This window comes from Mesoplodon mirus (genome assembly GCF_964341445.2).
Source record: "Mesoplodon mirus genome assembly, chromosome: 9".
Lineage (NCBI taxonomy): Eukaryota > Metazoa > Chordata > Mammalia > Artiodactyla > Ziphiidae > Mesoplodon > Mesoplodon mirus.
Genome location: NC_138985.1, coordinates 39,799,042 through 39,819,678, shown reverse-complemented (window position 1 = coordinate 39,819,678; position 20,637 = coordinate 39,799,042). Strand labels below are relative to the sequence as shown.

The following is a 20,637-nucleotide window of genomic DNA, read 5'->3' as shown; positions in this document are numbered from 1 at the left end:
ACAATGAATCAGCACAAGCTTCCAGCCTCAAAACATCTAAATTGTCAAATGAAACTTTGATGGTGCTCTTAGATTCTAGTTAGTTTTCTCTAACAGTTTAGGAATAACCAAATGTTATCATACTGAAGGTACTGAAGGCCATTCATTTTCTTAGGCAAGACTTCTAGTCATCATGTAGGGTACACTTTGGTTTGAAGAACTTAAAGCCTAACTGTGGCTGCCCAAACGCCCAAACTCACTTCATTTTGCTCATGCACATTGAAATGCTCCCTATTTGTCTTTTATACACCTAGATTTCTCTTTTGTGTTTAGTTTCTTATATTTTTTTTCCATTTGTTTTTTTTTCTCTTCCCACACCTGTTTTTCAAACTGATTTGTGTAGAATTCCCTCTCAAAGCTAACATGCCATGGAGTTGAATAAAACCCTCAGTTGCTCTTGCCATCTGTTGTGTTATGATGTAAATACACATTTACAGGAATACCTAATCCAAATAATTTCAAACATCACATTACTGTAGAGCAGCAATTCCCAACATACAGCATGTGGACTCCTGGTTGGGGGGGGGGGCGGTCCCTGAGACATTTTCAAAGAGGTCCAAGAAGTCAAAACTATTTCTATAATACTACTAAGATGTTATTTGCCTCTTTCACTGTGTGCACATTTGCCCTGATGGTGCGAAAACAATGGTGGGTAAACTGGCTGGCACCTTAGCATGAATCAAGGCAATGGCACTAACCTGTGGTACTCATAATCATTGTATTCTTCACCAGCACTTGCAGTAAAAGTTAATTCATTTCATTTTTAAATGTCCTTAATGAAACAGTAAAAATTATTAATTTTCTTAAATAACCCTTGAGTACACATCCTGTTGATATCTATGTGAGGAGAAGGGCAGTATCCATGAAGCACTTGGGCTAACTAATATGGTTGTCTGCAGAAAAAGCACCGTACAAGAGTGAACCAGCCACACTTTTTCACAGAGCGCCATTTTTACTTGAAAGAGCTATACGCTAACTGTGGTTATTTAAGATTGAATGTCTGGTGGACATTTTCTCAAAAGAGAACAAAATCAACCAGTTAATTCAAGAAAAACTAACAGTATTTGCTGCCAATGACCGAATTTAAGCTTTTAAGTAAAAATCAGAATTTCAGCAAAAATATCTACCACCTTGAACTTTGACAGTTTCCCAATACTTCAGGATAAAAATGCAAGAGAGACCAATGGATTTTTGTTTGTTTGTTTGTTTTACTGTGCTTTGCTTTAGTGCACTTAGCAGATTTTTTTTTAATTGCCTTTTTTTTTAATTGTATTGTATGGTATTGGTACAAAAACAGAAATATAGATCAATGGTACAGGATAGAAAGCCCAGAGAGAAACCTACGCACATATGGTCACCTAATTTATGACAAAGGAGGCAAGAACATACAATGGAGAAAATACAGTCTCTTCAATGAGTGGTGCTGGGAAAACTGGTCAGCTACATATAGAAGAATGAAATTAGAACACCACCTAACACCATAAACAAAAATAAACTCCAAATGGATTAAAGACCTAAATGTAAGACCGGACACTATAAAACTCTTAGAGGAAAACATAGAAAAAACACTCTTTGACATAAACCACAACAAGTTCTTTTTTGACCCACCTCCTAGAGTAATGAAAATAAAAACAAAAATAAACAAATGGGCCCTAATGAAACTTAAAAGCTTTTGCACAGCAAAGGAAACCATAAACAAGATGAAAAGACAACCCTCAGAATGGGAGAAAATATTTGCAAACGAAGCAACTGACAAAGGATTAATCTCCAAAATATACAAACAGCTCACGGAGCTCAATATCAAAAAAACAAACAACCCAACTAAAAACTGGGCGGAAGACCTAAATAGACGTTTCACCAAAGAAGACATACAGATGGCCAAGAAGCACATGAAAAACTGCTCAACATCACTATTAGAGAAATGCAAATCAAAACTACAATGAGGTATCACCTCACACCTGTCAGAATGGCCATCATCAAAAAATCTAGAAACGGGCTTCCCTGGTGGCGCAGTGGTTGAGAGTCCGCCTGCCGATGCAGGGGACGCGGGTTCGTGCCCCAGTCCAGGAAGATCCCACATGCCGCAGAGCGGCTGGGCCCGTGAGCCATGGCCGCTGAGCCTGCGCGTCTGGAGCCTGTGCTCCACAACGGGAGATGCCACAACAGTGAGAGGCACGTGTACCGCAAAAAAAAAAAAAAAAAAAAATCTAGAAACAATAAATGCTGGAGAGGGTGTGGAGAAAAGGGAACCCTCTTGCACTGTTGGTGGGAATGTAAATTGATACAGCCACCATGGGGAACAGCATGGAGGTTCCTTAAAAAACTAAAAATAGAACTACCATATGATCCAGCAATCCCACTACTGGGCATATACCCTGAGAAGACCATAATTCAAAAGGACACATGTACCCCAATGTTCACTGCAGCACAGTTTACAATAGTCAGGACATGGAAACAACCTAAATGTCCAACGATAGATGAATGGATAAAGATGATGCAGTACAATATATACACAATGGAATATTACTCAGCCATAAAAAGGAACGAAACTGGGTCATTTGTAGAGATGTGGATGGACCTAGAGTCTGCTATACAGAGTGAACAAGCCAGAAAGAGAAAAACAAATATTGTACATTAAACACATATATGTGGAATCTAGAAAAATGGTACAGATGAGCTTATTGTAGGGCAGGAATTGAGACACAGACGTAGAGAACAGACATGTGGACACAGGCGGGGAAGGGGAGGGTGGGATGAATTGGGAGATTAGGTTTGAAATAAATACACTACCATGTGTAAAACAAATAGCTAGTGGGAACCTGCTGTATAGCACAGGGAGCTCAGCCTGGTGCTCTGTGATGACCTAGATGGGTGGGATGGGGGGAGTGGGAGGGAGGTCCAAGAGCCAGGGGATATAGGTATACACATAGCTGATTCACTTCTTTGTACAGCAGAAACTAACACAACATTGTAAAGCAATTTTACTCCAATAAAAAACATTTTTTTAATTTAAAAATTTTAAATATTTGGGCTTCCTTGGTGGTGCAGTGGCTAAGAATCCACCTGCCAGTGCAGGGGACATGGGTTCGAGCCCTGGTCCGGGAAGATCCCACATGCCGAGGAGCAGGTAAGCCTGTGTGCCACAACTACTGAGCCTGCGCTCTAGAGCCCAAGAGCCACAACTACTGAGCCTACATACCACAACTACTGAAGCCCGTGCGCCTAGAGCCCGTGCCCCACAAGAGAAGCCACCGCAGTGAGAAGCCCGTGCGCCACAAAAAGAGTAGCTCCTGCTCGCTGCAACTAGAGAAAGCCTGCGCACAGCAAGGAAGACCCAATGCAGCCCAAAATAAATAAATTTATTTTTTTTTAAAATCTACCCTCTAAAGCTCAAAAATGAGTAAATTCAAAATGTCCCAGACAGTCAGATTAAGGCTAGGGATCCTCTTTGCTTGGAAAGCAGACAATGGTGAAAGTTCCAGATTACCTGATAATACCTATTAAAATATAATGAGTGATATAACAAAACCTAAAAGTTTATCTGCATATATTTTGGACGCCCACCCAAAGACCTTTTTACCGAGTCCTGCCTAGTGATTTCAACTCCTTTACAATACTGTTGATTAAAACTATGCTTACAGACCACACAGAACTATGAAGACTAGGCTGTGTTCCATGATACTTGAAGGGTATTCACGTTTTAAGTTCTAACAGATACTCCCAAATGGCATGCCAAGAAGTCTTTGCCAATTTACATTCTAGCCATTTGAGTGCCCATTCCTACACACTCTTGCCAACACCAGGTACTATCAATCTTGTTCATTTTTCCCAACTTGATAGGCAAAAATGCCATTACAGTTGGCATTTCCCTGATGACTAGTGAGATACGGTATCTTTTCCTAAGCAGATTGGCCTTTCAGATAACCCTTTCTCAACTGCTGCTTAGCCTTTGTATATTTTTGTAGTATGTTGTCTACCTTTTTGAGATTAACAGTTCTTTATCTCCTAGTCTTTTTCTTTTTTTTAATAATATGATCTCTCTTAAGAGAATTTCCTAACTAGACATATGTTAGGGATGCTAAGACCTACACATCCAGACATAAACTACAAACTTTTTTTTAATACAAACTCTTAACTTATTCACAATGCATAACTCATACTCTACAAAGAAGTGTGAAACATTTCTACGTATCTGTACATGTGAGAGCAAACTATGGGATGAAGCAGGGATACACTCAACTCTTATTTTCAATCTCCACTTGTAAATACCCACGCTTACTAATATGAGACACCACCACTGAGGTGTCAGATACTCCAGGAAGTCCTTTACAAACCTTATCATTTAATTCCCAACAACCTTGTGCAATAAGTTTTATTGCCCCTATTTACAGGTAAGCGGAGAAATCCAGAGTAGCATCAGTTTGCCTGGGATCACAGAGATGAGCAGGGATTCTAACTGACGTCTGTGTGATGCCAAGCAAGATACCACTGACCCCCCAACAGTCTGTGTACTGCTGCCCCTAATTTTGCTCAGTGAATAGTGTGTGCACAGTGGAATCTAAAATATGACACAAATGAAATTACCTATGAAACAGAAACAGACTCACAGACAGAGAACAGACTTGTGGTTGCCAAGGGGGTGGGGAGGGATGGAGTGGGAGGTTGGGATTAGCAGATGCACACTATTATATATAGAATGGATAAACTATAAGGTCCTACTGTATAGCACAGGGAACTATATTCAGTATCCTGTGATAAACCATAATGGAAAAGAATATAAAAAATAATGTATATGTATAACTGAATCACTTTGCCATACAGTAGAAATTAACACATTGTAAATCAACTATACTTCAATTTTAAAAAAATTATAAAAGTAAAAAAAATTGGGAGAGAAATGGGAAAAGAAGGTAAAAGGTAATATAAGAACATTGATCCCATCATTTTAGTCTAGGGAGGGAGGTAGATATCATTTAAACTGACATAAAAAAATAAAAGACTAAGTACACGTCAGTGAAAAATTAGTTGATCTAAGAAAGAAATGGAAGATCTAGGAGTTGTGTTGTTGACACTCGGAGAATGTTGCTCTTTATGGTTGAGCAGGTATTTCTGCTGATGGGGGAGGTTTGGTCAATGCCTAATGCAGATAAACAATGCACAGTGTGGGGAGAGGGGAGGTCACAGGGCAGAGAACATTTTTTTATGTTTAAATTTCCCTGGGAATTCCCTGGCAGTCCAGTGGTTAGGACTCCACGCTCTCAGTGCAGAGGGCCCAATTCGATACTTGATTGGGGAATTAAAGTCCCACAGGCCACACGGCATGGCCAAAAAATAAAAATAAAAATAAAAAAAATATGGGCCTCCCTGGTGGCGCGGTGGTTGGGAGTCCGCCTGCCGATGCAGGGGATGCGGGTTCGTGCCCCGGTCTGGGAGGATCCCATGTGCCGCGGAGCGGCTGGGCCCGTGAGCCATGGCCGATGGGCCTGCGCGTCCGGAGCCTGTGCTCCGCAACGGGAGAGGCCACAACAGTGAGAGGCCCGCATACCGCAAAAAGAAAAAAAAAAAAAAAAAAAAAAAAAAAAAAATTTTTCTTGCCTTGCTAAAAACAAACAAACAAACAAACAATAGTGTGTGCACATAAAAGGGTCTCATTTTTCTCCAAAGGTTCATTATATCATTTGAGATGTCTTAATAAAATCAAATAATACCAGGTGGTTTAATCATTACCACTGACTAAAACTATGACTGTCATAACTGACCTTAAAAAAGCGGCATAGGCTCAGTCAGCCTTACTACAGGGTTCCTAGTCCTCTCACGATTTACCCTAATCACCCTGTCAGAGGGTGTCCTGGGAACAGCTCCATGCCCCATGTAATGTTCTGGGGCACAGCCGTTTCCAGGAAGCACTTAAGAGGTAAAAGCAGCTCAACATAATCGCTGGCGAGCATATCCCCAAATTAACCCAAGCATCAAGTCTTGCATGAGATGATCCCAAATAACCATCTGCTAAATGACATTAACTAAACTGAGTGAACCCCTCAAGTTAAACGCATGAAGAATCAGATCTCCTGAGCCCAGCAGAACACGGGGTGCTCTTGCTGCCCCTCTGGGCTCAGGCTCCACCACACTCCTGCCTCACCCTCGGGCCTCTCTAACTCCGAACAGCTTGCCATTCCCCCCGCACATACCAGGGTATTTCACACTTACATGCCTTGCCTCCTGCTGTCTCTTCTGCCTTTCCCTTCCCCACTGCACAGTTAGCCTCAGTTGCCTTCACATGCCTTGCTCTCTGAACCTATGCCTGGCTGGCTGCACCAACACTCAGCTAAGCCCAATGCGCCTCCTGTGTTTCTGGGCCATCCCATATATACCTCATGATGTATTTACCACTTCTCTACCTGCAGAGATATTAATCCACCTCTGGGATCACTGGCACCGTCAGCCACTGTTAGTGCCGAAGACAAAAATATCACTCCGGGATTGAGACAGAACAAAGTACAAGTCACCATACTCCATGTACTTTTCTTTAGAACAGGTATCATATTCATCTTTCTAGCTCCTGAAACCTAGTATGGAACTGCCTACAAGCACAGGTGCTCCATCTACGCTTGTTAAACTAAAAAATTTTTATAAGCCATAAGGAATGAATTCATTTCTGAAACTCAAAAAAAAATGCAGAAATAGGTAAATTTGCACACCAAAAATACAGAAATTAAAATTTTCAACCACACTTATCTCTCCAAAGAAAAGCAAGAGCTTCTCCATTTTTGCAAGAACAGCTGACTTTAAAAAAGTAGTAAACATTTGGGGATCACTGGAGAGAACTCAATCATCATCTTAGGTTCTCTTAAATAAGCTCGCCAATCATCATCTGCCCAGCTCCAGTGGCAAGCTGAGTAGGACTTTGTTTTGAAAACTAATTCTTTTTGTTGTTGTTTTTTGTCGTCTTTGCTTACTTTGCTTTGAAAACTAATTCTTAATCAAATTTCTCCTCAAAATATTATTTAGTAAAGCTCCCACTGCAAGTAAGTATTGTTAGTTTCTGAGGTAAGATCCAAAATTCAAGGTGGTAAGTATAAGAGAACATAAACCTCAGGTATTCTAACTCTAAGTTTTCAGAATTTAACCTTTATAGCTTTTGACTTAATTTTTACATGCAAGGGACACAAATGAATCGGGACCTAAACTTGTGAGAGTCAGCAGAACATCTATGGTAGAAAGAATAAGGCCATTTCTCAAATGATACAGTCCTCCATGCTTGAAAAGACCGTTTTATGGGCTTCTATGGTGGCGCAGTGGTTAAGAGTCCACCTGCCAATGCAGGCGACACGGGTTCAAGCCCTGGTCCGGGAAGATGCCACATGCACGGAGCAACTAAGCCCGTGCACCACAACTACTGAGCCTGCGCTCTAGAGCCCGTGAGCCACAACTACTAAAGCCCATGAGCCTACAGCCCGTGCTCCACAACAAGAGAAGCCACTGCAATGAGAAGCCCGTGCACCACAACAAAGACTAGCCCCCACCCACTGCAACTAGAGAAAGCCCACACGCAGCAATGGAGACCCAACACAGCCAAAAGTAAATTAATTAATTAATTAAATAAAAAATTTTTTAAAAGAAAGAAAGAAAAGACAGTTTTTAACCAAACTGTCTCACTGCACAATTCACTGAAAACAGCTCCCTGGTTGTCAAACTATGACTAACCATGTCAATAAGTAAACTTACGTTTTGGGCAGAGCACTTCCACATGTAAATGTGCCTGTCTTTTGACATAGCAACTTCCGGTCTAAGAATTTACCTTGTAGAAATATCCAACCAAGCTTCCCTGGTGGTGCAGTGGTTAAGAATACACCTGCCGGGCTTCCCTGGTGGCGCAGTGGTTGAGAGTCCGCCTGCCGATGCAGGGGACACGGGTTCGTGCCCCGGTCCGGGAAGATCCCACATGCCGTGAAGCAGCTGGGCCCGTGAGCCATGGCCGCTGAGCCTGCACGTCCGGAGCCTGTGCTCCACAACGGGAGAGGCCACAACAGTGAGAGGCCCGCTTACAGGAAAAAAAAAAAAAAAAAAAAAGAATACACCTGCCAATGCAGGCGACACGGGTTCGAGCCCTGGTCCAGGAAGATCCCACATGCCGCGGAGCAAATAAGCCCATGCGCTGCAACTACTGAGCCTGCGCTCTAGAGCCCACGTGCCACAACTACTGAAGCCCACGCCACAACTACTGAAGCCCATGCACCTAGAGCCCGTGCTCTGCAACAAGAGAAGCCACTGCAATGAGAAGCCCACGCATAGCAACAAAGAGTAGCCCCCACTCGCCACAACTAGAGAAAGCCCGCACATAGCAACAAAGACCCAACTCAGCCAAAAATAAGTACAAATAAATTTATTAAAAAAATATATATATATCCAACCAAGAGTCCTATGACATACATATACTTATGCTGCACTGAAATCACTATGAAAAGAACCTTGAAATTGTTGCAACTATTTATATTGTTGCAATGCAACTTGGTTTAAGGAGAGTGAACTATTTGTACCTACACCAAAGATTCTTCAGGATACATTATTTAGTAAAAGCACAAAAAATAAACAGTATGATTTGATTATTAAATTAAAAAGTGTGGATACATGCACAGAAAAATTGCTGAAAAATAATATACCAAGTTACCAGCTATAAGACATGGGAAATACATGGGGATAGGGAGGATTAAACAACAAATATTTCCACATTTTCATAATTCATGTGTTTCGAATTAATTTACATGTATACATTTGTTAAGAATTCATCAAGATGTTTTATTTAATATTCATATACTCTATCGTACCTAGGTTATATCTTAATTTTTTTTAAGTAATACATACTCAATGAAGATAAAAACAAAAAGACACCACCCAAAGATTTCTACTTTTATGAGCCCATATCCCAAACAGAACAAAAATTTCTCTTATTTCTGTTATCACCACCAAATATAATATACATCCAGGCTTCACATTTGAATCTCAAGAGGAAAAAATGTAACAGCTGCCATGGGAGTGACTACTGGGTGATGCTCTACTGATGCTTTATACACTTCCCCAGGATCCTATGAGGCATCCTTTCCATTCTAACCTCCCAAATCTGATTTCCTCATCCTTAAACATTTATCATCATGAATTCAGAAAGTAGAGTTGGGATTCAAACCCAGATATAACATTCTTCTGGCTACACCCTTCAGTTCAACAAGAGCACATGAGGCAAGCATCAGGGCTCCTCATCGAGATGTTTCAGTATGATTTCCCCCTCCTACTCTCTCCCAATCCTTAATATTCCAAGTTTAAGAGACTTCCTTCCACAAGGCAGGATCCTACTAAACTTGGTAACAAGGCGGGACAACCAGGCACCATGGACTCCACAGAGGACACCTCTACCTCTTTTGCCATCTAAAACACATGCTGTGAATCACAATCACCTGCCTGGGATAAAGCCATGGCACCTACCTCCTCATGCCCTCTGTTCTACTCTCATATCTCCTTAGGCCCCCTCCAACTTCCCTGCAATTCATTTATACTAAGATGAAGCTGCTTAAAAAAACAAAAAAAAACCTTCAAGGAAAAAGTAGTCTCATTTTCTGTCTTAAAACAGGATGTCCGGATATTTTATCCTGCAGTAAGCCCTGGATTCCAGACTACCTGTACCTTTCTTTTTCCTGCAGGAAGACAATAAATCAACCCTTCAAAGAAGCCAAACAAGATTTCTTTTTTCTTCAGAGAAAGCAAGAAACAGGACATCTCTGCTCCGACTTGCCACTGCAAACAAGATCAGGCTGCTGTGTAAGCTACTTTTTTGAGGATTTGACAACTTTAAATGGGAGAAATGAAGACAGGGCAGAGTCACAGGACCTGGAAATAGGTTCTACTAATCACCTGCAGTGCCATGGGCAAGGCACTTCTTCTCCCAGGGCTTTACGGAAAATCCTTTGGTAAAGCAACTAATACCATTTTTTAAAAACCCTACTGTGCTATCTCATTTTTATTAGTTTTCTCAAACTAGCAGGTGTTTTAACACATTCTGAAAGTAGCATTCTAATAATCAAAGGACTTGCATAGACAAAGAAAGTCTTAAAAGAGTTATTCAGACAAAGTCACCTGTCTCAAAATCAAGTGCTCTAACATATCACCTTGTTTTGGTGACTCCTGTGGCCAAAGACAGTATTCATAATTTGAGAAGGAGGCTACTTTACCAAGGACCAGATTTTTTAATATGCAAAAATGAGAGAATTTAGGGCACTTCAAGGGTTTCTTACATTTCTTATAACTTAAGTTTTATGAATAAAATGGACGGAATGCTTTATTCAAGTATACTAAAATAACAACGTGATTAAAGTATTTTAAACCTCGCCCATAATATTCAAAAATATTGTGGCCATTAGTTTCAGTCTTTGCGTGTCTTTAATCAAGTATTTAGACAAGCGCATAGAAGCACTGGACTTTGCACTGTTTTGGAACCAACTATGTACTAATAATAAGCAGAATGGGTTGTCCACGGGAAAGTGAGCTCACAGTCACCAGAAGGGTCAAAACAGACGCCAGAGGGTAGGTCAACTGTTACCAACAAGTCTTGTCCACTGAACAAGAGGAGGATCTACTAACCTTAGGAGCCGCTTCCATCTCTAGCAACTTATAAATAGAACATACTTATAGATGTTTCTGGAACATTAAAAAAAAAAAAGAACTAAGAGCCTAATAAATGAATCCTGGATGAAAGGCTGTATTCCAGGTTGCTCCAAATTTTGTAAATCGCTCTCCATTTATTTACAGCACAGCCAGAAGGCTGAGACTTAACACCGCTCCCACTCACTTTGTCATCCATCTAAAGCACAAACTCTCAGCGATACTCTACACAGTTGATTACCTTCCTTCTCCACAGGCTTTCTTCACTTCTCTCTCAGAAGCAGTTCGCTGTGCTTGACTTCCGCTAATCACTGGCCTCCTTCACTCTCCTTTGCTGGTCCCTCCTTCCTCCTAGAGCTCCAGGCTCAGTTCCTTGATGATCTTGTCCAATTCCATGATTTCAATACCACAAGCTAATGAAGCCTCTAACGCTCACCTCCGCTTCCTACCTTCTCCTGGGCTCCAGACCAATATATCCAACTACCTACTTGACGTCATCATTTAAATTTCTAATAAGCGTTAGAAACAAAATATGCCAAAAGTAAAGCTCCTGACTTCCACCCAAGAACCTGTTTGTCTCACAATACTCTCCATTTTGGTCAATGGCACCACCTTCCAACCAGTTGTTCTGGTCAAAAATTCTTGTCATCCTTTCCTCTTCTCACACCTCTCATCCAATCCATCAGCAAACCCTATTAGCTGTTCCGTAGAAATAAACAGAGACTGACCACTACTCGTTACCTCAAAAGTTAACACCATCCTCTCTTACCAGCATATTACAAGGGGACTGGCTCCCCATTTCTAGCACTAAATGCTATTTTCAGGTATTTTATGTTCTAAGCATTTTCAAGCCTAAATGCTCCCCTCCTCCAATTTGTGGAGGATCTACAAAGATGGCCACCATCAATTCCTCCTCTGTGTACATGAATGCCACTCCACCATCAAGAGAGAGAAGCTATTTCCACATCCCCCTTGAACCTGTCCTGGCCTCATGGCCTGCCTTTATCAATAGAATGGGATTAAAAGCAACAATGTGCCAATTCTGCACCTAGCCTTTAAGAGGCCCAGCAGCTTCTGATTTCACTTGCGGTAGCCAGCCAGGGGCCAGTACTGAGTGATGAGATACCGAGTAGAGAAAGATGACCTGGATAAGCACCAAGAGCCCAGACATGTGAGTGAAGTCTTCTTGGACCTTCTAGCCCAGCTTAGTAAATGACCCAAAATGATAATCATGTGGAACAGAACTAACCACCTAACAGACCCATATGACCATAGGAAAAAGTAAGTTGCTGTTGTTTCCAGCCACCAGTTTTCAGGGTGCTGCGATAGAGAACTGAAACACCATGATCACAATGGAATCAACATCCTGAACAACTAAGTGATAATGGCCGATATTCTAAGGACTCAGGCCTCTTTCAGCTTAGAGTTCCACTAGATTTTAACAGCATTTTTTTTTTCATTTCAAAGTTTGGTTTGAGGAAACAATAATTCCATAATTTCAAACCTTTTCCTAATCAAGTTAAATGGCCTCAGCATAATTCTCTCAAACACATAATTTATGTACTATGGACTCCTCTTCAGGGCAACAAAATTCCTATACTGTATTGATATTTATTATAGCTGTGTTTATTTACCAAATACTTACCAAACAGCAATTTCAGACCATGATAAATTTTAATAGAACACTGAAAACTGTTTGCAACCAGCTTTCAAGCAAAATTCTGTAGTCAAAGCCCATTTGTAAACATCAGATTTATGGGGCAGATCCATGCCAATCCAGGGACTTCCCTGGCAGTCCAGCGGTTAAGACTTCACACTTCCAATGCAGGGGGCATGGGTTCAATCCCTGGTCGGGGAACTAAGATCCCACATGCCATGTGGCCAAAAACAAACAAAAACGAAAACCAAACAAACAACAACAACAAATTCTATGCCTGTGGTGATAGTTACACAACTCTGTAAATATACCAAAAATCATTGAATTGCACAAGTAAAGCAAGTGAATTGTATGGTATGTAAATTATAACTCAATAAAAATTTTTAAAAATAAAAATGCCAATCCTATCCCTTGGTCACTGCTCCCACACTGCCACCTCCTGTCTTATGACTCTAGAAGCTTGAATCAGTCAACAGTTGATAAAGGAAACTCAGCTAAGAATAGCACAGACTCTCTCCTTCCTCCCAGACGAAACCAACCACCAGCGTTCCTGAATGGATAATTCACACTTTTCAAAATTAGTTACTGCTAGAAAAGTTGCTGTCTGAATGCTGCTAAAACCATTAAAATGGAGTTGCTTCAAAATATATATCAAGGTGGCTCAACAGCTTCACTTTAATACAAAATCCCAGACCTATAACAACACATGAACTACAGTAGTGTGGCTCATAAAAGCATTTCAAAGTATGGCAAAGATCATGTTCCTCTTGCTGACTGCCCAAAAGAGGTACACGTGCAAAAGCAACTGAACTACCATACTACAGAAAAGAAATACAAGTCAAGTTCCTTACAGGGAAAAGCCCAGCTCTCTGCAATTCCAAAATATATTTTTAAACCTTAGCTGGTAACTCATTTATTTCAAGCAGAATGCAAAACTCAGAACAAAATATGCCTCCTGTTAGTTTATTATAATGGCATTTGGCGTGAACAGAGAATGTAAGTCATCACACAAATCAAAAGGAAACCAGAAACAGAAGCCAAGATTCTCAGTTCCCACTGGCTCCAGGCACATGTCACGTTTTCATAACGTCTTCCTTGTTATCATGGACAGCCACACAGAAGCTACTTATCAACATTTTTTTAAATTCTAATAAAGTGAGAAAGAAAAGTGAGAAATCTTTTAAACTTTCTCAAACCGTACTGAGAAAACAACGTGAAACCAAGAAAAATCTCATTGGCTATAACCACTTAAGCAGTCATGCATTACTGATCTTAAACCGAGCACTGCAAAGATAACCTTGCCTATGATTCTTTACCAGCCGTGAAAGTTTCCTAACATTCAGAATCTCAGGGCTATGCATGTTTGAGAAATTTCCCTAATTAACAAGATTCACCTGTACCACCAGTGATAAACAAGGGGCATACCTGTTAAAATATTTAGCATTAAAAACAGCTTTTACTGTCCTGAGACAACAGGGTCTTATGCCCTGGCTAATGGGCACATGGCTAGTCATGGCACCATCCTATTCTACACTTAACAGCTTTTAAAAGGCAGCACTAGCTTTTAAATGGCCATTTAAAGTAAGATATATTTAGAACACAGTAATTTTTATACATGCTCTACCCCATTTATATGCTAAACATAAGATTCTAATACAGAAATAAGCTGTTCATTTTATTTCCTTTTTTTTTTTTTTTTTTTAATTTTAAGGAAGCAAGAAACAAAGACATTTGAGCTTAGGCACCACAGTCTGTTTTAACGGATCCTTCCTGGAAAAATATTAACTATGATATCCCACTATTTTTTCTCTTTCATTCAAATATGTTTTGGCTACATACAATTCTAATCAAGGCCAAGAGCTAAATCATGAGGAAGTTTAAGCTAGAAAAAGCTGGAAAATACACAAATTTTCATAATTTAAAAAAGTAATGGAAAACGAATTAAACCACCATCCGTTCAGTTCCCCAGCGTCAGCAACTTTCCTGTTACCTCTCCCATGCCCAAGAGCCCACGACATAACAAAAAGGAAATCGGCGCTGTTTACAAAATCATATAGGGGCACACCAAGGTTCCCCAAGATACCAGTGACTCTTCCAACCAAAGTCAGCCACCGTCTCCCAAAGTCAAAACAATTTTCACACCCATCCTCACCCCCAAGGAGGGAGGGAAATTTTTTTTTAAAGCTTATACCTCCAGAGTGAAGCCAAGTCTTCATGTGCTGTATCTTTTATATCTGGAACAAAAAGTACAACACTATCACTGGTACTCAGTGCAATCTTCTCTTCATTCTGGATGCAGGGGACCTCAAACTCTGTGAAGCACTGCTATAATCTTCCCCAACTGGGGGGTATCTGAATGCAGAAAAGCAACATTCCTTCCACATTCCCTTGTGACTTGGGTAATCAGCAGCTAAGCTTGGTCTGAACCAAGCTCAACAATGCCCCTTCCTGAAATGGTCCCACCCAGCCCTGCTCCCCGTCAGAGTTGGGCCATCCCACCACGCATCAAATCACCCCCTGGGCCTGCTCCCCTGTTTAGCTGCTGCAAGCCCACTGATCCATCTCAGAGTGCTGCCATAAGCATTCTTCAGCACGGGGCTCCCAACATGCCTTGCACAGCAGGTATAAAGGTCACTGCTGCATATGTGGGTATGCCTGCCTCAGGTGCCCACATGATGATGGGATGGAATGCAATGACTGCTAAGCACAAAGAACTCCACCCAGAAGTCCAGCAGGCTCACTGGCAAGGGCTGGTCCGCGGCATTCAATTCACTGTCACCAGTACCACCTCTTGACCCTCCTATAGGTGCTGGGCATGTGGATCACCAAGGTGCCTTCTCTGCCCTCTCCCAAAGCCTATTCAGACAGTGGAACAGTCCAGATAAGGAAAACTACAACACAGTTCCAAGGTTCAGTTAGAACAAAATTGTAACACAGATTTCCGGCAAATCTCCCTGGGCAGGGCTTCCCCCGTAGCGCAATGGATAAGAATCTGCCTGCCAACGCAGGGGACACAGGTTCGATCCCTGGAGGAAGATCCCACATGCCGCGGAGCAACTAAGCCCGTGCGCCACAACTACTGAGTCCGCGTGCCTTAGAGCCCATGCTCTGCAACAAGAGAAGCCACCGCAATGAGAAGCCTGCATACCGCAACGAAGAGAAGCCCGCGTGCAGTAACGAAGACCCAACACAGCCAAAAATAAATAATTGAAATAAAAATTAAAATTAAAAAAAATTTTTTTAAATCCCCTGGCAGAGAAAGCAAGCTCTATTGTTGTTTTTAGCCATTTCTGTACAAACAAAGGACTTACTTGATTGCTCTCTAAATCAGTTAAAAAAAAAAAAAGTTGTCTCCAATGTACTCACTCCTATTTACTTTGCTAGTAAGACAATACCATTCAAAATCCTCAGCATTTTAATGCTAAGGAAAATCAGCTACAAAATTTAATCTACATTGTTAATAAACTGAAGAAGTTTCCATTGATAAATACTTTCTGCCACTGCTAACATTTTACTTTATGTGATTTCCTAAGCAGCAACTCCTGTTTGTCATAAAGTAACAAGTAAACTAAGTATGTTTTTAGGTTGGGCAAAAGCCTTTAAGAATAAAACAGGCAGTCTATTAACCAGACAATGTTTTTAATTCCCTACACATGGGGGACAAATTCACACCAGCCTGGAGAAGGAAAATCAGGAGAGTAAGGCAAATTTATTGCATTTACACACAGGTCAAGACATTTAATGTTTAAATTTAGAAACTCTCAAATGTTAAAATGCCTGTCCTTCAACACAACCATCTGCCTATTTCTTATTCAACATCTGAAGAAAATTAAGATACAGTGGCTAAACATGAAACCAATTAGAATTTGAAGAATGTGCTTACATTTTTTTCCAGTAGGTAAACAATTCAGACTATGCCTTTAACCTTTTTTAAGGAGCTATGACTTCTCCCCCAATTTTTCAATTGTTTATTAAACTGAGATCAATTTAGATAGTTTTCAGCACACGTTCTATTGTTTTAGAAGCTTTTAAAAGAGAATTCCATTCTGCTATATAAAATAACTTGACCCCTACCAAAATTCCCAACTAGAACTAAATCTGGCCACGCCAAATCTCTTTCCAACTATCCCGATGAAAATTAAGTACATGGAGAAGAGAAATCCACAAAAATCCAAACAGGCTGGCAAACAAAAACACAATTTGTGAAAGTGCTTTACCTGGAAGAGAGCTCAATCTAAAAATAGGCATAGGGGGTTTCCCTGGTGGTGCAGCGGTTAAGGATCTGCCTGCCAAGGCAGGGGACACAGGTTCGAGCCCTGGTCCAGGAAGATCCTACATGCCGCGGAGCAACTAAGCCCATGCGCCACAACTACTGAGCCTGCGCATTGCAACTACTGAAGCCCGCACACCTAGAGCTCATGCTCCGCAACAAAAGAAGCCACCAAAATGAGAAGCCCAGAAGCCCGCGCACCACAACGAAGAGTAGCCCCAGCTCGCTGCAAGTACAGAAAGCCCGCGCGCAGCAACAAATAGCTAAAAATAATAAAATAAAATTTTTTTAAAAAGGCATAGGGACTTCCCTGGTGGCACAGTGATTAGGAATCCGCCTGCCAATGCAGGGGACACGGGTTCGATCCCTGGTCCGGGAAAAACCCACATGCTGCGGAGCAACTAAGTTCGTACGCCACAACTACTGAGCCTGCGCTCTAGAGCCCGCGAGCCACAACTACCGAAGCCCACGTGCCACAAATACTGAAGCCCATGCGCCTAGAGCCTGTGCCCCGCAACAAGAGAAGCCACCGCAATGAGAAGCCCGCTCGCCACAACCAGAGAAAGCCTGCATGCAGCAGCGAAGACCCAACACAGCCAAAAAATAATTAACTAATTAATTAATTTTAAAAAGAAACTAAAAAAAACCCACCCTTTAAAATAAAGTAAAATAATTTAAAAATAGATTAAAAAAATAAAAATAGGCATAGGATTACCTGTTAGATAGCCATCTCACCCAGCCAAGCACCAGGGAAATGCACAGCAAACCCTTTCCGCCCTCCAGCATACACACCCTCACCAATATCTAACCAGACGCTCTGGCTGCCCTAGTTTAAATTAACTTCCAGCTTACTACTTGGTCCAGGTTGGGAGTGGGGGATGGGAGGGGGTAAAGGAAGAAACCCTAACCCCACCTTGCAAAGCCCAGCAACGCATAAGCCAACACCAGCACCACCGGGAGGAAGCAGAGCCTTTCAAGTCAGAGCTACAGAGCCGGGATCTGGCCTGCTCTGGAGAAGGGAGCCATTTCTCCAAAATACTTGAGAGATTAAAACACAGTCTCCAAACATTCTGTAAACTGACACACTACACATGCTCTCCGAAAAGTGCAATCCCCCTTGTTTAAGTAGCAAAAATCTTCAGCCTTCTCCATCTCTTGGTGGTTATCTGTAAGCAAAAGTATTTTTTAAATGGGGGCGTGGGGGGGGAGTGGGGGGAAGGCCTGGAGACAAAGGCGGGTTTGCAGAAAGCTGTCTTACTCTGCAGTGACTGAAAGGCGCTTCTGGGCAGGAGAAGCCCAGGCGTTCACTCACGTGTTCCAATCCCGGCGGGCGAGCTACCAGGGTAAAGGCAAATTCTTCTCCTCTCAGATGTGCGGACGGCCTCCCAGGCCTCTCAGACTCGTCGCCGCCAACTCAGGACAGAGAAGGAAAGGCACGCCACACCCGCGCGTGTCTGCAGCTGCTTCCGCCTATCCTGCACTTTCAGGTGGGGGGCGGCGGGCTGGAGCGGTCACTCTTTGCTTCCTAATTCCCACAGATGCCCAGAAACTGCCCTTTGAGACTTTGATTTCCTGTTGCAGCAACTTGACCTACTCTGCCGGAGAACATGTAGCTGTGAGAGCTTCCTTAAGCGACTTTATACCAGTAACAATAATCCAGTGTCAGGGGCCACAGACAAGTCGTCTATTCCTTCACAGCAGTACCAACACACACTCACACACACACACCTGCCAGAAACTTAAAGGCAAAAGACGAGAAACGCCAAGTCATACAGCAACCCAGTAACAGTAAGAGGAAAAGTTGTTTTCAGCTGTGTTGAGTCTCTCCTCCCAATGGTTGAGAAAAACAGAATCAATGAGAAAATAATAAGTAAGCTCACCTTTGCCTTTTGGGGACCGAGTGCTCAACTTCTATGAGTTTCCCGTGCAGTTCCACTTTACCTGCGGACACACAAGAGGTGGAGGGGCAGTTGGCCCGGTTTAGCGGCTCTCTGGGCCCCAAGGACCCGCACAGCCTAAGCAGCGACACGAGTGGCCTCCTGAGACCCCGAAAGACACCCGGACGTGGCTCAAAGCCGAGAGAGAAACCGGCCCCGCGCGAGTGGGAAGCTGAGCCCCTGGAGGCTGCGTGTGTGTAACTTACAGATGGGTGGGAAGGGGGATCAATTGGCTGACCCACTACCTCGGGAACACTCTGCCCGCCCCCCCACCCCGTCCGCTTCCCCAGAGACTCCAGAAGACAAGCTCGGGGGAAGGGGCTACGTGGGCTTTCTTCAGGAGGGGGCGCCCAGGCCCTTCTCCCGGGTTCAAGCCCAGGCCCGCCGGGAACTGGCAGTGAGCGGCGGGAAAGGCTCGAGGACCGCAGGGCAGGCGCGGTAAGAGCGAACGTCCAGAGGCGCAGCTCAGCACGGACTGCACAGCGCGCGAGGGACGGCGCGGCACCCGCCACCGCGAAAGGCATGTGGCTCGGAGTGGAACCTGAACACAGCCTTCCCCCAGGCGTCCCACCCCCGCGCGCCTCCCCGCCACGCACGGCCCCCCGCCCTCGCCGAGCGCTCCCCACCAGTCCCGGAGGCCGCGGCCCGAAGCCTGGCAGCCCGGCGCCACGGCGGGACTCGCTCCGAGGCGACCCCTGGTCGCCCGCGCCCACCTGCCCCTCTAGCTCGTCGTACGCGGGAAGGTCGAGCAAATAACCCGGGTCGCCCTCGCCCGCCTCCCGCAAGGTTGAGGGGAAGCGCGGGGCCGCCCGTGCTAGGCACCACCCGCGGCCTCGTTCGGCAGCCGGGTCAAGGCCACTTTGAGTTCTCCCGCGGCCGGGGTCTGGGGCGGGAGGGGAGGCAGCGAATCCAACACCACAAATAACCGGCAGGGAGAGGAAGGAAGGAGCGAGAAACAGGCGTTCGCTCTCGGTCCCCAAGCAAGGCCCGGCGGGCCGGAGCCTGGAGCACGCGCCTGGGCCCGGGCGGGGCGCGGGGCGAGCACCCCACCCCCTCCAGCCCCGCTCCCAGGCGCCACACAGTCCCCCCCGCCTCCCCTCCGAGCCCGCGCCGGGGCTTTCTTGACAGCGCGTTCGCTCTCAGCCCTCAAAGCCCGGCGGGGGAGGGGAGCCGCGGGGGCCGGGTAGGCGCCCGGGCTGGGAGAAGGGCCCCGACCCACGCGTGCAGGCGCCCGGGCCTCGTCCCCTCTCCCCCGCCCGCCCAGGCCGGGGCCCTGTGTGGACAACCCCGTGTCAGCCGCGGCCCGACCCCGGCAGGCCCGGGCAAGCGGCGCGGGGCTGGGCAGGCGTCCCGGCGGAGCCCGGCCGGGGCCCACCTGAAAGCGCTTCGATGGCCTTGAGGGCCCAGCTCTCGTCCGGACAGTCCACAAACGCGTAGCCAGTCTTCACCAGGAAGGGTCCCGACACCGGGATCTTGGCGTCCTTGAAGATACTTTCCAGGTCCGAGGGGACGGCGTTCTCGCTGAGGTTTCCGATATACAGTTTGTTCATTGTGAAGAGCGGTTGTTTAAAAAAATTAAGAGAAAAACGAAAAATTAAAACCACCCACAGCGATGGATGGATCCGGCGGGTTTTGTTCCCCTCCTCTTCTCGCCGTTAAAATACACAGACACACTAAGAACCAAGGACAAGAACGAGGAGCGAAAAATAAGATCCGAGGGTTTCTGTTTTTCCTTTTCTAGGTATTAAAAAAAAAGAAGAAAAGAAAAAGCCTTGCTACAACCCAAACGCATCAACGAGTCTTCCTAACTCGGAGGAGGAGGCGGGATTAGCGAGAAAAAGGAGGAGAGGAGGGAGGGGGGGAAACTACTTTTTGTCTCTTACTCCCCAACCCCTCTGGCATCGGCCAGCGGACTGTGAAAATATCACACTACGTGAGGGCAGGCGCCGCCTCCCCATAAAAAACCCAGAAGGGTGACTGGCAGGGGGGAGGGGAGAAGGGGTGGAGGGAGGAAGGCGCAGGAGGCGGAAAAAATCCGCTCCGAGTGTCCGGCTTTTTGAATGAGCCACGTGTTCAAACTACAA

General features: G+C 44.2%; 1 protein-coding gene across 1 annotated transcript in view; it reads right to left on the bottom strand.

Moving 5' to 3' along the window:
* Positions 1 to 20,432, bottom strand: part of IGF2BP3 (insulin like growth factor 2 mRNA binding protein 3) — a gene marked incomplete at its 3' end in the record, with an annotated part of 145,926 nt that extends 125,494 nt beyond the window's left edge. Inside the window, exons 1-2 of the mRNA XM_082632757.1 lie at positions 19,929 to 20,432; positions 18,497 to 18,557 (exon numbers count right to left, since the gene is read on the bottom strand). Of these exons, the coding sequence (XP_082488883.1) occupies positions 18,497 to 18,557; positions 19,929 to 20,103 (236 nt within the window). The 5' untranslated portion in view covers positions 20,104 to 20,432. The remainder of the gene's footprint in view (positions 1 to 18,496; positions 18,558 to 19,928) is intronic.
* Between the last annotated feature and the right edge of the window lie 205 nt (positions 20,433 to 20,637).